Source organism: Chinchilla lanigera, unplaced genomic scaffold, assembly GCF_000276665.1.
Source record: "Chinchilla lanigera isolate Chin_1 unplaced genomic scaffold, ChiLan1.0 scaffold00135, whole genome shotgun sequence".
Taxonomy (NCBI): Eukaryota; Metazoa; Chordata; class Mammalia; order Rodentia; family Chinchillidae; genus Chinchilla; species Chinchilla lanigera.
Window position 1 is genome coordinate 506995 of NW_004955536.1, and position 18580 is coordinate 525574.

Below are 18580 nucleotides of genomic sequence, written 5' to 3' on the forward strand. Positions count from 1 at the left end.
TGCTAGGTAGTTCAGTCTGATCTTGAACTCATCGTGTAGCTGACCTTGAATCCAGAGGGATCCTCCTGCCTCAGGCTCCTGAATGCTTGGATTATAGGCATGGGCCATCACACCCAGCTTAGCCTCACTTCTCAGGTTTTATAAAACTATGAACAGGGCACCATCTAATCACTGGGCAATGGAAAGCAAGTTCCTCAGCAGCTGTGCTTCTCCCCAGCAGGACAGAACTCATTGCTCCATGCCTTAGACACAAAACCAGGCAAAGGAAAGCAGAGGACCAGACAACAACACAGATATCTCACACATACAGCTGCAGATACAATCTACCTAAGCAGACATTCTCCAAAACCAATCACGGCAAATATAAGAAAACCATCACTAGCAAACCAGACAGGCAATTATGTTCCAAGTGTGATGGGTTTATTTTATTTTACTCTGATGCAAAACTAAAGATTCCACTATAGCAGAGACCAATATATTAAAACATCATGAAAAAGTGGTGTACAACATGCAGGACACAATGTACAAAGGGGGGGGCGGTTCAGGTCGTTTCCTTTAACATGACACTACATGGTCGCTGAGGAACACACAACACTGCAGAACTCGAATGTGGCACAAACATGACAATTTCCAGGTCTGCCTTCAAGAACCACCTGGAGATGGACTTGCAATCTCTTGAATTCAGTGTGAGAAGGATTACAATTCTTTGGAAGAATAAAAAGTTCACACTTTTAAAATTTCACAGAATTTTAAGGCCAAAACATAGTGGGTTCATTTCTCTTCACTTGCAGGGATAAATCTAAGGCTTTACTCAAAACTACATTAAGCTTCCAGTTCAAATCCCAACCCAACCTTGTGACCTCCAGCATTGAAGTTCTTCCCATCGATTAAAGCGGACAGGGTCAGTTTGACTCCTAAGGAAAAGAAAACATCACAATCACTCATGGCCAGTATTACAACCAATTTAAACTTTCTAGTAATAACAGACAGTCAACAGCATGGATTGCAACTGAGTATAAGCAGCACTAAATCCGCACAGCGTTCATCTGTAATCATGTGATCCATAATGTAAAGTATGAGTATAGTAGCAAACTGTATTTGGAGTTTCAGGGTACCAAAAAGAGTGAGCAAACACGAAGACCAAAGTGGCCAAATGATAGTTATAAATACGTAAATATCCCCTCAGTTTTTTATTTAACTTTCTGTCCAAATAACCAAATGTAGTAAGACAGCCTGAATCAAGCTATGGTGACAGCAGCTGTTCCATAGGCCACTCTCATTATTCTTCTACCACCTTCTACCTTAACCCCTCTGTGTTTGCCTTTACGTACCTGGTCGAAGGGTCTGCGTATAACCCAGTCCAATCAGGCTGGCATTATTTACTTTAGCCTAAGATTAAGAGATAGGACAGAAACAGAAAGCAATCAATTCCATTATACTGAATTCCAATACAACCACTACTTCAGGCATTAAGTTTCCAAAGCTAAAAATACCTTGCTGAAAGTGAAAAGGAATAAAAGGATGCTCTTGTAAGAAGTCAACCAAAAGGTAGGAATAGTGGGGATTTTGAGACTGTATGCTTAAAGTGCTTGAACAAAACTTTTAAACGCACTACGCAGCCAAACACTTCTGCATCCTAAATCCTTTGAGATGCCAATTCATAATTTCTGACAGTGGTGACAGCATGAACTCTAGTGACAGAAAAATATACATGGCTTCAAATCTTGGCACTGCCACATACTGTGATCTTGATGTTTCTAGGCCTGTCTGCTCATCTGTGTATCAGGAATAAGGTCACACTGCTCAGCACACAAAGTAGTTGTGAGGATTAAATGAGACACTACACATGAAGCTTTAGCAGAATACGTGAAATCCAAGAGCTCACTTACAGTTGTTATTAGAAAGAATTACTAACGGTAATCTAATCCCATAAATTCACAGATTTGAAAACACAGAGCCAAGGAGATCAAATTACTTAAAAGGCCAGACAACAGTCAAGTAAGCGGAGGTACCAGGACTAGACCCTAAGTTTCCTAACTTAAGACATAATAATTTCTTCACTACACAGTGAGCTGCTCATTAAAGTTAATAAAGAAGATGCAAACTACACCCTATCACAACATTCATCTACAACTCGGGCAAAAACAGAAAAGCAGATCTGATCTGGCAGCACATTCTTACAGATAGAGAAGTTCTACAATCCAGCTTGTATTTAGCAGCGATGCCAAAACGGGTGTTGTTGCTGCCAGCTGTCCATGCAAGGTTTATTGATGTTTCAATCTTTTCATTTACTTTCTGGTAGATAGAACCTCCAAATTCAGTGCCATCATTCCTGTGTTCATAGCATAAGAAAAAGTCATAAACACTCATTTGTACCACTGTTACAATATAGAAACAAATTCTAAGAGTATCTAAATATAGGTCTCATTTTCTACCGGAAAATTGCAGCAAATTTCCAGCATAAAGACCACTGAACAAGTAACTGAATCCAGTTTTGTGATTTATAATCACCTAATTAAAACTTGTAACAACAACAACAAAAAATTAAACCCAGGACCGGGGCTGGGGATTTAACTCAGCAGCAAAGCCTGTCTGGCAAGTGCAACATTGTGAGTTCGATTCCTGATACCGGAAGAAAAACAAAAACAAACAAACAAGAAAAAGAATTAAACCCAGGACCTTGACACTGAATTACACCCCAAGACCTTTTGTTTGTTTTAAATTTCAGATAAAGTCAAACTAAGTCACTAAGTTGCCCAGGCTGGGTTCAAACTTGCAATTTTCCTGCCTCAGCTTCCCAGAGTGCTGGGATTACAAGTATGGCCCACCGCACCCAGACACATAAGGTAAATTTCTTATACACAATTCAATTATGCTATGCAGAGGGAAACACCTCTGGGAAATATGATCTACACATCTAAATACAATCTCTGGGCCAGTTGTGGTGGCACATACCTATAATCCCAGCACTCGGGAGGCTGAGGCAGGAGGATTATTGCGAGTTCAAGACCAACCGGGGCTACAAAGTGAGCTCAAGGGCAGCCTGAACTGCACAGCAAGACACTGTCTCAAAAAGACAAAAAAACATGAATACATTAAATAAATAAATAAATATGATCTCTGGGATTTTCACAAAATACAGAAACTTCAGGGTAGAGTACAAAGACTCTGAAAAAAAGTACAGGAATTAAACTAATTCTGGATTTTATTTTAAAACACAGCCCTACAATATCTATGGGGCACTGCTCCATAGAAGCACTCAACTGCTTTGAGGCATTCCAAAAGTCAGTCCGTGAGTTTTCATGATTTCCTTAGTAGTACAGTTTCATCAATGCTTCTGTCTAGAATATACCACTGAGTGGCTTCATTTTAGCACCATAAATAAAGTGTCTAGTGAAGAACAATCTGCAGAACTTCAAATGCACAGGGCCCGCCCTTTGCCTTTGTTCCTGCTACAGCAGCATTGTCCAGGACAAGGTATAAAACATAACTGTAAAGTTCAGATTCATTCAGTCAACATGATGCAGCCAATATAAATGAATCCCAGAACTGCCTTCAGGGCTCCTATAACCTGAGTAATAGAGGGGTGGCAAGGCTCCAACCAAGGATACCAAAATATTTTACAGGATTCCTGGGGGTGTTCCAGGATGCTGAATTCAATAGGGGGGTTATTCTTAGTAATCTAGACCTATTTCCAGATGCTGCCTGGGTGAGTATCATACCAGAGAATGCAGAATGTCTCCAAGAGATCTTTTACCAAGGGCTCCATGCTGTGCTTGGGGCACCTCATTTCCAAAGGTTCTCCTACAGAACTCAGAACTCCTTCAAGTTCAAGGAAAGGACAAGAGGCCAGTAGCCATCCACAACACAATAATGTGCACTGACTAGACCACCTCTTGGAGTGTTTCACTGACTATGGAGACTGCATAGCAAGGACAGGTGTCAAACATGCTAAAAAGCTAGTATTTTGATGAATGGCACTAGCACTAAAGAAGGAATCAGTTATAGACACTCACACATGAGTGTGCAGCTGAAAGTCTGCGGCCTTGTAACCCAGAGCGAAATTATTCTGAGACAGTTTGGATTTGGCTGTGTCAAAACTCATCTGATAGCCAGCAAGCCAACCTTCAAGGGCCAACACAGCCCAGCCATAGATGGTTGGTCCAGAAAAATCTATATCAACATTACTGCCAAGACTGAAACAATCCCGTTTATAGGAGGCCTTCAATTTCCCACTCTTCTTTCTGTAAAAACAAGAACAATACAATGAAATGTGAGTTTCTACTACTGTCCAGGAATCTTTAGAGTAAGATCCTATCTCTCTCCCCATGGATATATATGGTAAAAATGTTCCGAATGATTTTTGTTAGTATTAGAAATGTACATAGTATTTTGTATTTAGCACTACAAATTCAAAATAATAGCACACTTCATGTTAACTTCATAAAAGCATGAACAAAATACAAGAAACAGACAGGCTGGTCTCAAAAACTAAATTGTGATTAAATAGAAGAAAGCATTCTGAATGCTTTCACCATAGAAAAAAAAGATAAATGAGGAAATATGCTTACCATGATTTGAACATTATATAATGTATGCATGTATCAAAACACTACCTAGTACCCCATAAATTTGTATAATTTTGTCAATTAAAAATATATGAAATATAAAGAGTAAGATATTTCAGTGTAAAATACTGTAATCTGACAATATATGCATATAGACATATGAGAAATCAAATCTCCTTAAATGTCAAATGCCACAAAAAGTAACATCCAAATCCTACAATTAACCTATCACAGAGAGAAGTACATTTCTTAAAAAGAAAAATGCTAAATACCCAAAGCCGGTTCTTAATAGCCCTTTCCCCTACTGGCCCTATTATTAAAATAACGGAAATTAAAGCCAACGATAGAAAGGACACATCTGCTCTTACAGCTGAGAAGAAATTCCACTTTGATCTTACTTTCCTTTGTTTTTTGCGGGTTTTTTTGTCTTTTTGAGACAAGGTCTCACTATGCAGTTCCGGCTGGCCTTGAGGTCACTTTGTGGCCCAGGCTGGCCTTGAACTTGCAATGATCCTCCTGCCTCAGCTTCCTGAGTGCTGGGATTACAGGCATGCGCCACTACGCCCAGCTCCATTTTGCATTCATCTAACATCTTGTCTTTAAACTAGCAGGGCCCCATCTTAGGCAGACAGGAAATGGCACAATCCTCATTTTTTACATGAGGAAATTGAGCCAAGATACTGGACGATTTAAGGAAGCTATGAAATCAAGTCTGTAGCAGAATTACTCATCATGGTATTTTAGAGCCAGTAGATTACATTCCTAAGAAATCAACTAAGCAGAACAGCATGTTTTTCAATTTTCAAATGGAAATTCTACTCTGAATCAAGAAGGTGGCTTCTTACTACATACACAAGGCCTCAGGCATCCCTAATGGCAACTTCCCAAATTCTTCTTGCCTCTATATTTCTCCATTGTAACTCCTATACTAAAGTTCTAAGGCTCCAACAACAATTCAGAAAATGCGGTTTGGATAATTACCCTGTATTCGGTACAAATATAGTATCAAGAGTCAGTTTCAAACCTTCCGCCAACTGAAAAACAAAGATTTTAAATTAACACTTAGTAATTTTCAATTCTCTAACTCAAAAAAACTATTTTAAGTTTCCTCTAATTTCAAGAAAAAAGGAAGTTACTAAAGAGAGCCAGATACTAAATTATATAATAAATTCTCTCATCTTCCCTTTCTCCTTTCCCCTTACCCCAGCCATGATTCTCCCATCAAAAAATAGGTTAAAATGTATAGGCCAAATCCTAGTGTAACAAATAATATATAGTGTAAAAATAATAGATTCCAATATAACAAAATAATCTTTGCTATTTTCTTGAAATTACTTTAAAGAGATAATCTGACACTTAACAAGCCAACAAGTAATTTATTCAGTTATACCTCTTTATTATCTATAAATGGCAATGTGCACTTAAACATACCTCAAAAAATAGTGCCATGTTCACAGTGAACACCTGACAAATAATTCTGCCAATAGACTTTCTCCTTGAAAATATTACAGAAACTTAGAAACATTTTTTCTGTGGAGCTAATTTTGCAATAATTACAAAACTAAACTAAATTACTCTACTCAGGAGAGGGGAAGCTGTACAGCAGAAAAAACAAAACTGGCCAGAAAAAGATGTAATATGGTAATCAGAATATTTACAAACAAAGCTCTTTTTTCTAGAAACATAAAGGCATAGCTAAAAAGGTCAGAGAGGAAGAAAACATAGCTACTAGTTAGGGTGTAAGACTTCATTCAGCTGGTACTTGTGGTTTGTTCATTATTCAATCCATGGGCTGGGGATTTAGCTCAGCGGCACAGTGCCTGCCTTGCAAGTGCAAAGTCGTGAGTTCGATACCCAGTACCAGGAAAAAAAAAAAAAAAAAAAAAAAAAAAACATTATTCAATCCACAAGAGAAACTGAACCTGTAAGTAATTTCTAATAGTTTCTCTTACCTTATTCTCCAAAGAGATTTCTGTCCCAAGAGTATTGTCTGTATTCCATTTCTGGGTGAAGCTAAGTCCATAGTTACAGACCTTATATTTGGTCTCTAGGTTGCCTGATGCTTTCCCTGTATCAGTGTAAGCATGACCTGATGTAGAAAACTCCTGGAAAGCAAGAAAACATAATTAAAAATAGCTCATTAAACAGAAAGCATTTATTTCAGAAGTGTTTAATGCATGAGAAATGAACACAATTTACTTTTTACTACAGTGCTACTTTACAGCAATTTATTTCCTGCTTTCCTTTTTTTTAAGCTCTAAATAGTTTAAACATTACTTTCTATCATGCTGCTTTTCTTACTGGTATTTATTGTTCCATATACTCTCTAATGGAGCATCTTAAATTCTCTCCTTTAAAGGAAAACACCTTTACTGAAAAATAAATGTCTTTACTAAAAAATACAAAAATACTGAATGTCACATATTTTACTTTCATGACCTAAAAAAACAGTATCAGTTCTCTGTAGTATCTCTCAAATTAGTACCTAATCTAGAGGTCCTCAGAAATCCCCCTTTGAATAGGGTCAACACTTCATTACTTTCTCACAAATGTATTTTTATAGTGAAAAAAACACAATTACCGTAGAATGTACAATTTTAACAATATTCAAGGGTACCATTAAGGGGCACTTAGTACATTGACACCGTTGTGAAAAGATTTCTACCTCTGTCTGCAAAACTATTTGCAAAATTTCAGCATAAGCAATTTTGATATTTGAAATTATCCATTTTTTCACAATAAAACAGAATGCTACATTTATCTCTTTCTCCTCCTCCATCCTGCCTGCTTTCTAAAGTAGCTTTAACAAACGCTATGAATGCCTAAATATGTCCTCCTTCCCCTAAAGTGTCCTTCAGGCACATGACAGTAAGCAACAAGAAACAGACTTCCTTCTAGGGAAGAGTAGGGTCAACACCTGTCACTGACAATCTACAAATTATCAAGAAGAGAACATTCTGACTGGCCGTTTGCAAGAAGCATTTCTGAAATGCGGCCAATGTAACACCAAGCTGCCAACCCTATGCAACTCCACAGTGCTGCCTGAAATGCGAGGCCTCCTTTAACAAATATCCTGTCCCCAACTTGAGTTCCACTGATGGATGAAGCAACTGCAAAACTATGATCTGTTTATCAACACTACACAGAAAGCTTTCAAAGTGAATATCATGCTGCACATTCGGGTCAAGACCTTAGTAAAAAGTGATAAAATGTTAGTCATGTTTAAGAGCTCACTAATTTTTTACTGTGACAACTGTTTTCTTTTAGTAGCTCCAACTACCCAGTGTTTGCTTATTTTGTTTTTCAGTTGTTATTGTTGTGGTAGTTGTACTGCGAGGTGGTACTAGGGACTGAACTAAGCTACATCCCCAACCCTTGTATTTTGAGACAGGGTCTCAGTAAGTCACTAAATTCCCAGGTTGGGCTTGAATCTGCAATCCTCTTGTCTCAGCCTCCCACATCCCAGCATGCACCACCACACCACACCTCATGCTCTCAGTGTTTCCTTTTTAACTTTACCTTCTACAAACTTGACAACTATAACAAATGTAAATCTTAATTTTAGTGTTAGGAAAATTTTATGCATAAAGGTAAAGTGATGGAACAGTCTACATGTCTTCCTTGTTATCATTATCATTTCTTAGTCTGAAGCTTGTCAGGAAACTAAAATACCAGAAGGATAAATCTCAAACAGAAGTCTAGAGTTGGTCCATGTTGAGTTCCAGGTTCACAACTGCTTCAACTTTTGTCTACTTTCAGAATCAGTTCAAATAAGTAAAAATTATATCTATAACCATGCATTTAAAATCTACCACTCTATATTAAATGCTAGTAAACAACAAAACAAAAAAAGTTACTGTTAGATGTCATGTAAAAATAATATTCCAAGATACCATCTAAAAAAATGTAGAATGATTGATGAAATTTATCCTAAACCAAGACCAGAGATGCAAAGCAACTATGAAACCGAGCACATAAATAAGCTTTTCCTTACCATCTGAACAGATAAAACCACAGCGGGAGCAGGAAAGGGAGACAAAATTGTAGTTGATGATTTTCACAATACAAATGTAAACAGGACAAATTCTCTAACCTACTCAAAATACATATCATTCTTCTCCTTTAACAGGAACATACATACAATATGCCCACTTTAGTAAGGTTGGTGCATATACACATATATATGTACATATACAATACATATTAGTTATAGAAATCCAGAGAAAGAAATGTACATATACATATATATTAGTTACAGAAATCCAGAGAAATAAATATAGCGACAAACCTAGATTATACAAACCACAATATAAAATATTATAAGAATTCCACATGTCTTTTGTCTTTTTAATTAAATCTGTATATTCAGAAGTAAAGTCGGCATTGGTATGAATAGGTAAACAACAACAAAAGATGCAGCCAATGAGAAAAAAACAGAGGATGAGGTGCAAGAAAAGTTAATCTATTTGCTTAGATGATGGAATAAAAGCTCTGGTTAATGATGCTTTGAAAACATGTCAACATATACTTTACTACATCATTAATTTCCAGTAAAAAAGACTGAAATTAAGAATAGCAGTTAAAAATCAAAATAACCTGCATAATTACATGCAGAAATACATCTTATTTCTCTATTTTACTTCAATTAATCATGAAGGGAGATTAGAATTAATTGCTTTTACAAAAATAACAAAACCTGTATGAACCTCTTATAATAAAAATAAAGTATTTTAGCCAGGCCTGGTGGCACACGCCTGTAATCCCAGCACTCAGGAGGCTGAGGCAGGAGGACTGTTGCAAGTTCGAGACCAGCCTGGGTTAAAAAGTGAGCTCAAGGCCAGCCTGAACTGCATAGCGAGACCTGTCTCAAAAAGACCAAAAAAAAAAAGGTTTTATTCCCTATATACATATTCATAAGAGTATAGTAACAGGGGCACAGTCAAAAATACACATTTTGTATCTTCTAACAGTAAGATGCAAAGTATTCTTATTATGACAAACATAAAATGTCTCCCCTACATTAAAACTGATTATCTACAGGTTTAACTGGCTGAGTATGCTTAGTGGGAAAAACAACATAGTACCAAAAGTATGCTGTTTCATATAACTAGGTGAACAAGAGTTTTTAAACAACTTGCTGTAAGTATGCTACATCTATTAAAAAATATTAGGTACTCACCACTCCACTACAAGACTTGGTTTTCAGGTCTATTTTAACCATGCCAAACCCTGGAGACACACATAAAAACAAAGTAATGTAAAAAATGCAACATTCACTACAGTTTTTTCAAGTCAAATTATGAGAATAGCATACAGCAGTGATAGCAAACCTTTTAGAGCTTTCAATGTTACAAACAACCTGCTGCAGCATGCATGTCATAGGTTTGCCACCACTGGTATATAGTATCTTCCACATGGAAAATAAATGGTATTCTCATGAAATGAGAGTTCCATAAGAAATTGATAATGTAGTAAAAATTTTAAGTCTCTCAAAATGAATAAATATAACTCAATATAAGTTAAAGACCAAGTTAATGAAAGGAATATATACAGTTCTAAGAACAAGGGGCTGGGGATTTAGCTCAGCGGGAGAGCGCCTGCCTGGCAAGTGCAAGGTCGTGAGTTCGGTTCCTGGTAACGGAGAAAAACCAAAAAAAAAAAAAAAAAAAAAAACAGTTCTAAGAACAAAATCACTAGAGTATATTAGAATACATACTAGAAAACGTGTGTACATATGTATGGTTAAAATATACAATTAATATTACCAGTAAGAAAAAGTCAATGTGTACAGTAGAAAAAAAACTAAAAACTTGATTAAATTTTAAAACCTAAAAATAAATATCTACTGCAAATCAGAGACTATATGCTAGTCCAAAGAAGTCAAAATTTGTGTCTTCACTTTTATAAAAACAATGTCATTATTTGCAGGGAGAAGTATTTTCATCATCCTCAGAGCTAGCCAAAGGAGGTATAAACATTACAGGTCTACACTACTTCATATTACAGATTACATTATGTATAAAATATGTGTAGATGTTTGTGTACACATGTATATAACTTCTTAATGCTTGCAAGGGACTCTACCTCTACAGAATAAAGTTCAATACCCTCTTAATGTTATCCCCTTACAGCCTGTGAAATAGATTAATGTTGACTTACCCTTACTTTACTAACAAATTACCTTATGTACAGGAGGAATTCAACATTAACCCTTAACTCAAGTTGGAGATGGCATACTTACCATATCCTTTGTTGAAGACATCCTTGGCAGCCTTTCCTAGGTCACAATAAGTTGGTGTATTACACATATCTTATAAAGAAAAATGAAAACAGAGGAACAACCATTAAGTGTAAATTCACTCATAGCTCTCTACTCTTTCATTCTGTGAGATGTTTTTCTCTTCCTTTCAATCACTGAATTGTATACCCTAATGCAATCGTAGTTAACAGAAGGCATTCCGCTCCTTAAAGAGCTTTCCAGGACACTGCAAAATAAAAAGGCTTACCTATGAGGTTTCACAGATATCATCTTTCTGAGTACAATTCAAAGAAAAGAAAGTTGTCACAAGCTGAAAAATGCACTGTTAAATTAGACTTCTTAAATAAAAAGCAAAACTTACCTTGCAAAAATCCTTTGTTATATACCCAAAAAACTGTATAGTGACAAGATAAAAATTTTTAAAGAACTGTAAGACTATATGCCATTAAAATCCTCCAGGTTAGTGCTGAGGATGTAGCTTAGTACGTATAAGGCAGGGGGTTTAATATGGAACACTAAAAAAAAAAAAAAAAAAACAAAAAAGAAAGAAGAAAGAAGAGAGGAGTGGGGGGAGAGGAAGGGAAAGGGGGGAGGAGGAGGGGGGAGGAGGAGGAGGAGAAGAAGAAGAACAGTGTCCTGTCTCAACCCCAAAAAGAACTGCTATAATTTTACACATGAACCAGAAATAGGATATTCTACATGCAGTAATCTCCTCACCCAAAAAATGATAAACCCCAAAGTGAAAGTCTTCAAACATCTGAGGTACCTTGACTTTGCAACTTGCCTACTCAGTATGCTCCCAACTTTTCTACTGCTAATATGACCTTTACATCAAATTCACCAAGGCTACCAACAATACCTCTGCCCATTCTTATGCCCTCTTGGTATAATGGAAGACTTTTCACCTTTTCCTGCAGCAGGTTGCTACCCCTCTTACAGATTCAAAAACCATTTCGAACCAATTAGGGTTATTATTCGCACTAATTTCCACTAGCATGAATTTATTATGTTGTACCAGAAAACGCCATAGTTCCAGCCAGCTCTTACAATTACTAGGAATAAACCACCTCAAACTATTTACTGAAATGAATAAATTATGTACATCTAATCCAGCTCTTAATCTGGGCTTCTGCTAAATTTCCACCCATAACATCATAACCGAACATATACCCATGATGTACTTAATTAAAAATTAATGGGAATTAATTTTTAACCTAAACCTATCAAACACAACAGACACTATGATATAGTTAAAAAGAAAGAGCACAGTAAAGATAAAACTAGTGGTACAGGTATACTGACTGAAGCCATAATAAAATATCGTCTAAGATACAAGGTTTCCTAGTTCACTTCCAGAACAATTGTTTTATAATTCAATCCTCTGTACTCAAATGATCGACTTTGGACTTTATATGTATTCCTTATTATTACAATATGCTACTGCTCTTGATCATAATTGATGATGTTGAACTTGGGAGTAAATATACAAACGCAAGTACTACACATTCAAACAAATGTTTAAAGTGTTGTTCTGTTTTTTCACACTGCCAAAAGATACCCTGAAATGTTCAGATACATCCATGTGTACACCTAGGTATTAACTACACTCTTTTAGTACTGTACTGCTACTTTTCAAAATAGGACAGTATTGACTTTGCAAAAGTCGTTCAGCTGGTTTAATGTACTGACATCTCAATTCTGCACAGTTGAAGCTTACTTTTCAGGCCCCCGATTCTTCTGACGGGAAATGCACTGCTGGTATGATCAAGCAAAAATCCAGCAGACAGGGAGCCTTCACTTTACTCGCGGGTAAAGCTATATCCAAACGTGTCTATTAGCTCTACGCACGCACTTCCAGCTGGTAGAAATGCACCGTGCACTGAGCTAAACCAGACGCAGACGAGGTCGGGCGTTAACCAGGGGATCTGCCGGCAGCGCCCCTTTGTTCCCGGCTTCCGTGTCTCAGGCTGCACCGCAGCATCCTCCCTCCGGCCACACCGAGGCAAGACTCGCCCGAGGCTGGAGGTCAGCTCTCGAGAGGAAGGTGAGGGCGGGGCCGGGGCGCGGACTTAGGGTACAGGACCCACAGCCCCTAGAAACCGACACCCTCTCCGGCCTGCTGCGCGGAGGGGAGTCCGTCCGCACCCGGGCGTCGGCTGCCTCCCGCCGCTCCATCCCCTGAGGAGGCGGCGACGCCCGTGAGCTCGCCTCCGCCGGCCCGCGGCCCGCCACTCCCCGCTGGCCCGGCCCGCAGCCCTCACCTCCGAGCCGAGAGCCCGTGCCGCTCCGCTAGGGTAACGCTGAAGGTCTCCCCAGAACCGACGCCGTCAGCGCCTGCGCGGCCTCGCTCCCCGACGCGGCGCCTGCGCGCCCCTGCCTCCCCCGAGCGCGACTGCGCTGTCGTGTGGCGCCCCAGTCGCGCCGCGGGTCTGGGCGCGGGGGGCCGCCGGGGCGCACGCACGCTGCTAACCGCCGGGCTCCGAGTGCGCGCGTGCGAGGGAGGGCTTGGCGCGGGGTGAGGGCGCTTGGGAACCGCGAGTTGCCGCGAGGCTCTGGACCGCAGCTTCGCCCCAGGGTCTCGTTCTCGCGAGAATGCTCCGAGGCCCCCTAGCTACTGTTGCTATGGAGGAGGGCCGGCAAGGCGTTTAGAGAAGTTGTAGAGTGTCTCTCCTGACCCAGGTTGCTGCCTGGCACGTCACGCCCAAACTTCTCTTGAGGACATCTTTCAGGTCTTTATGGGAATTTCACCCAGGCTGACTAAAATTGACGAAGGTGACCCTAGGCCATCTCATCTTTCCCTAGGGGTTAAGCGATTCATTCGAGATCACGCAGGTAGAAGTAGGTTAAAATATAAACGGATAAAAGAGATGGAGGGAAAGATCTTTAGAGGAAAATACCTCTAAAGTAATCAGTGTAGGAGAAATCTGTAAAGAGAGAAAATCACCACTCTGGAACCATCACAGTAATAAAGGATTCAGGCCAAGCGATGGTTGAGAATACTCCTGTGTGGCAAGGACATCGTCACATCAAGGAACTCACTGAGCGATCAAACTTCAAAGAGTCAGAAGAGTCAATGATTACTGGTTTGATCAATCTTGTATGTCTCTATTTGTTTCCTGAGAAACCACTTTGAAGATATCAATAAGTAAAACAACAACCATGGATAATTTCCTACAATTTTGTCTGTAACTCTGTTTTGTTTGTCTTCTTTTTATGCTATTTTGTAAATGGATATCTGTTAATATGTTTTCCTTCTTTTATTTTTTAAAGGAAAAAAAAAACTCATAGAGTCAGGAACAAAAATGACCAATGCAATAGAACACAAAGACAGTGTTCTTGCCAGAAGTGTCTATTCATAAGGCACAATCATAAATCCAGATCGAGGGACCTTCTGCAAAACTTTCCAATCTCTTAAAAAATCCTTTGTGAAAGACTAAGAAAAAGACCGGTGCACTGTACTAGAGTAGGGAGAAAGAGAAGACATGACAGCAGAAGCAATGTGTGATTCTACATTGGACCTTGGAAAAAAATCAAAGCAGGTCCTGAAGAACATTATATTAGCATTTTAACAATGTAAAGTTTTTCCAAGGTTATGTGTCCACGTTTTTAGGAGAAACATGCTGAAGTATTTAGAAGTATGTCGGCAAATGGCTCAAAAAAAAAAAAAAAAAAAAAAAGAAAGGAAAGAAAAGAAAAACAAAGTATACTAATTAGTGAAGCAAGGTGGAATATCTAAGTGTGTCCATTGAACAATTCTGGAAATCTAGGAAGTTTTAAGTTTTCAAAATAAAAAATCAAGGAGAAGGAAAAAAACCTACAGAGTCTGTGGTGATCAGTATAAAATACAGATTGCTGCTTGAATCAATAGGCAAATACTGTTACTTGCCTGTCGAGTGTTAGGAATTTCAAGTTAATAAGAGATAAATAAGATAAATGCCCCTAAGGGATTCATAATGTAAGACTTGGACAAATATATGCTGAATGAGGCAGAATACAATGAATGCCATACACAAAGCAGCACAACCTAGTACCCAAAATAAGCTTTGGAGTGAGAAGAAACTGGGTCTATTTCTCAGCTCTGTCAACACTGGTTTTCGCAAGACCAGTTTAACCTCTCTATGCCTCAATTTCCACATCTGTGAAACAGAAATAAATAATGTCTACCTTAGAGGACTGCAGTGGACATTAAATCAAATGATGTAGTCATAGCATATAATCTACCTGGCATATGTGAAAGTTTCATTAATTAGTAACAGATGAAAATTAATATGCTTAGGAGTTTAAGGGCTGTACAAGCAAGGCCTGTATTTATTCATATTCTTAAATATTAGACGAACAACTTCAGCCTATACTTTGGCTCAGGCTCGGCCCTCCAGTATAGTAGTCCAATAGGAGCACTGTGACCAGGACTTGGCAACACTCAGTCTTTCCCTTTCCAGGTCTGTCTTTTGAAAGGCCCTGATCACACCAGTCTCACATCATCCACATACCTGCTGTCCCGCCACGCTGGGGGAGGTAGGCAGTGAGAAGAGGCATGGGGAGAGCTGCGGCTGAGAAGGCAGCCTTCCTTGCTCCCTGTCCCTCTGGCTCTGCCAGGTTAACAGAATCCAGATTAACGTCTCAAGATGCCACCTCAAAGCTGTGGCCATTTTCCCACCCACAGTGTGATCTAAACCCTTCAGCTGTGTAGAAAAGACTTTCTCCATCCAAATCCTAGGATTGTGGCATTCTGCTTGTACAAAATTGATAGAATTTTAGAACCTCAGCACAGGATGGGGACTCTAAACTGCTTCCTTTAGCTAAGTGTTTGCTATGTACAGGACACTGTTGCTCAGAGCTGGGATATGAGGAAGTACCCTATTGTGTCAGTCCTGCAGGTCAGCAGGCCACCCAATGAACAGGACTCAGGCCACCCACTCAGTTCCAAGCAACTGACTCACCTGCCCATGTTGCCTTTTTGAGAGAAAATCTCAGAAATTAAAAAAAAAACAGCTGAGAACAGCAGCTCCACTGTGAAGATTTGGTAGCTCACTGACCTCAAGTGTAAGAATAGAAGATTCTGTTATTTGTTTCTTAAAGGAAAAAGAGCCATTGCTTGTTTCAAAGATTCCACAATTCTGATGAGCTCGAGGACTCCCCATTTCCCAAGCAGCTAACAGCATCTTTAAAAGGAAGGGGGCACAAAGCATGAACCTGGGCATATACAAGAAGGCAGCAAACCAAGGACACCGTGGGTAACAGCACCTCCTTACCCTAGACGGGCCTGGAGACATCTCGGGATGGCTGGGAGAACAGGAGTCTGGCTCCTAGAGCAGAGAACCAGCGTGATCAAGACCGACTGCAGAAATCCATGTTATTTTTTTTTGTTGTTGTTTTTTGTTTTTTTTTTTTTTTTGCTTTTTCTCCGGTACCGGGAACCGAACTCACGACCTTGCGCTTGCCAGGCAGGCGCTTTTGCCGCTGAGCTAAATCCCCAGCCCCTGAAATCCATGTTAATGGTCTCGTCTCAACAAAAAGATCAAAATGTGTACAAAGATTTATCTTGAAAAACCTCAATGATTTAAAGTAGAAAAAATGAAAAACAATCAAATGCCTAACATTTAGAAGATTCCCTAAATAAAGTACAATATATCCATGTTTGGGGTTATGGTTCAGCCGTGTGTTGTGGTAATATATGATGATGGGGGGAAATGCTCAGTACAAAACAAAGAGTAAGAGGAAACAATTCCATTTATGTGTGTGTGTGTGTATAGAGGGAGCTGGATGTGATGGTGCACTCCTGTAAACTTAGCAGTCTGGGAGTCTTCAGTAGGACTGATTGCAAATTCAAGCCCAGGGCGGGCAACTTAATAAGCCCCTCTCTCAAAGTTGAAAAGGGCTGATGATGTAGCTCACTGTGAAGGCGCTGGGTTTAATCCCCCAATATGAAGGAGGTGGAGAGGGGAGAGGGACAAGGGATCGGCAGGAGACAGCATGGAGCAGCTGGGGGCCTAAACGAAGGCTGGTTGTGGAGCTAGGGGAGATCAGTCACGTTACGTGCTGAGGAAGTGAGTGATGCCGGTTCACATGTGCACCTGCACCTGCCCAGAGAAGAGCTGGGACAATTTTGCCAAAGTCTGATGACATTTCTGTCACGTCAGAGAATATGATTTTTAATTTTCTTCTTCGCACTTTCCTGTATTTTCCATAATCTCTAAGTTTTGGGAATGTGTGTTTCCTTCACAGTCAGGAACGTTATTCGAGCCCTACATTCACAAGGTGGGAAGTACCTGGATTTCTGAGGGTAAGGCTGCTCCGCGGGGAGTTACCGCCCGGGGCTGAGCCGGCCGGGTCTCCCGCGGGCTCACTCGCTGCGGCCACGAGGGGGCGCCGCCCACAGGCGAGGCCTGGCCGTCCTCGTCCAAAGCCTCGCCCGCGTCTCCGCCGTGAGGTGAGGTGGGCCCGGGCCGCCAGCGGGGCGCAGCGCGTGAACGTGCTCGGAGAAGCCGGCTCGGCCTGGGAGGGCTGCGGACCTGCCTGGGACGGCCTCACCCACCCCCGCGGGGCCCGAGACAGAGACCTAGACCGGCGGGAAGGTGGCCACAGGGACCCGAGCCGCAGCAGAGCGCCCGCGCCTCCCGCTCTGCGCAGGCGCCGCGAGGGCCGCCTCCCGGGGTGCACTGCTTCGGAAAAGGCGCTCCTCGCGTGCCGCGGCTGCTGCATCCCCGGCGGTAGCCCACCAGCCGGGTGGCGTCTGGCAGGTCACATCTCTCTGAGCCCCAGTGTCCCTGTTTTTAAAATAGAAAACCCCAAGAGTAAACTCTCGGTCTACCGGAGCCCACCAGAGGGAGAATTCAGCCACAGCTTTCTTTGGCCAAAGTTCGGGTAGGCGTGGACACCCTGGAGAGCCGGAACAGCTCTCAGGAGGCGGCGGGGGGCGGGGGGTGGGGCGCTGGAGATGTCCCGAGGGGAAAGCCTTCCTCCCGGGAGGCCTGCAGTGTGCAGAGCTCGCCGGCGGCCACGAAATGTTTGGTGTGCTGCTTCAGAGCTGGGCTGTGGTGCCTCATAGAGTCCTAGCTACGCATGAGGCAGAGGCAGCGGAATCACAAGTTCAAGGCTACCTTTTGCAACTGTTCTGAGACCCTGTTTCAACAACAGCTAAAAATTCTAAAGATGTAACTTAATACTAGAGTGCCTGCCTAGCATGCACAAGACCCTGAGTCCGTTCCCCAGTACCACAAGAGAACAAAACAAGAAAAACTTATTAAGAATTGGCACTTAAGGCAATTTGGGTCTTACACTGCAATGGGATTCACCCTTTACTTCTGAGGAGCAAAAATCCAGACCCAGCTTGGTCTACATCACAGGGACCAAGCCAAAACATGGCAGAATGTGTTCTCTCGATGAGGAAGAAGCTGCAGACCGGAAAGTTCCTCTTTGCTGGCTCCTCCTGACACCAGGTCGGTAGAGGACATGTATGTCCACATACAGGTCGCTGTGGTGTCTACATTCCTTTCCCTCTCCCACCGCTCCGCCCCTTCTGTTCTAATGCTACTCCGTGGCCTTGGTCTGGATCCCGGCAGACCCTCAAGATGGCGAGGCTCTGGAGGGGCCACCACCCCAGCCCGGTGGCACAGAGCACCAGGGCAGAGCCGACCCTCAGCTTTCTGTGCCCCTCAGGCTCCAAATGCCACCACAATATCATCAAATCCCAGAAAGCATTTTGAATTAAAAGAAAAGAAAGAATAAATGGAGTTAGCTATAGGGATGCAAA

General features: G+C 41.0%; 1 protein-coding gene across 3 annotated transcripts; it reads right to left on the minus strand.

Annotated features, from left to right (window-relative positions):
- Window positions 1–398: 398 nt before the first annotated feature.
- Vdac3 (voltage-dependent anion channel 3) lies at window positions 399–13405 on the minus strand. Of its 3 annotated transcripts, none has more exons than XM_005410506.2 (10): window positions 13089–13405; window positions 10810–10878; window positions 9748–9797; window positions 8563–8565; window positions 6521–6673; window positions 5550–5602; window positions 4017–4244; window positions 2182–2332; window positions 1332–1389; window positions 399–914 (listed from the first exon to the last, which is right to left on the minus strand). In XM_005410506.2, exons 2-10 carry the CDS (start codon window positions 10874–10876, stop codon window positions 823–825), a joined length of 855 nt encoding a protein of 284 aa, XP_005410563.1. In that variant the 5' UTR covers window positions 10877–10878; window positions 13089–13405; the 3' UTR covers window positions 399–822. The 3 variants fall into 3 exon arrangements, with proteins under 3 accessions (XP_005410563.1, XP_013363187.1, XP_005410565.1); XM_013507733.1 differs by lacking the exon at window positions 13089–13405 and adding an exon at window positions 12545–12711; XM_005410508.2 differs by lacking the exon at window positions 8563–8565 and having other exon boundaries at window positions 13089–13404.
- Between the last annotated feature and the right edge of the window lie 5175 nt (window positions 13406–18580).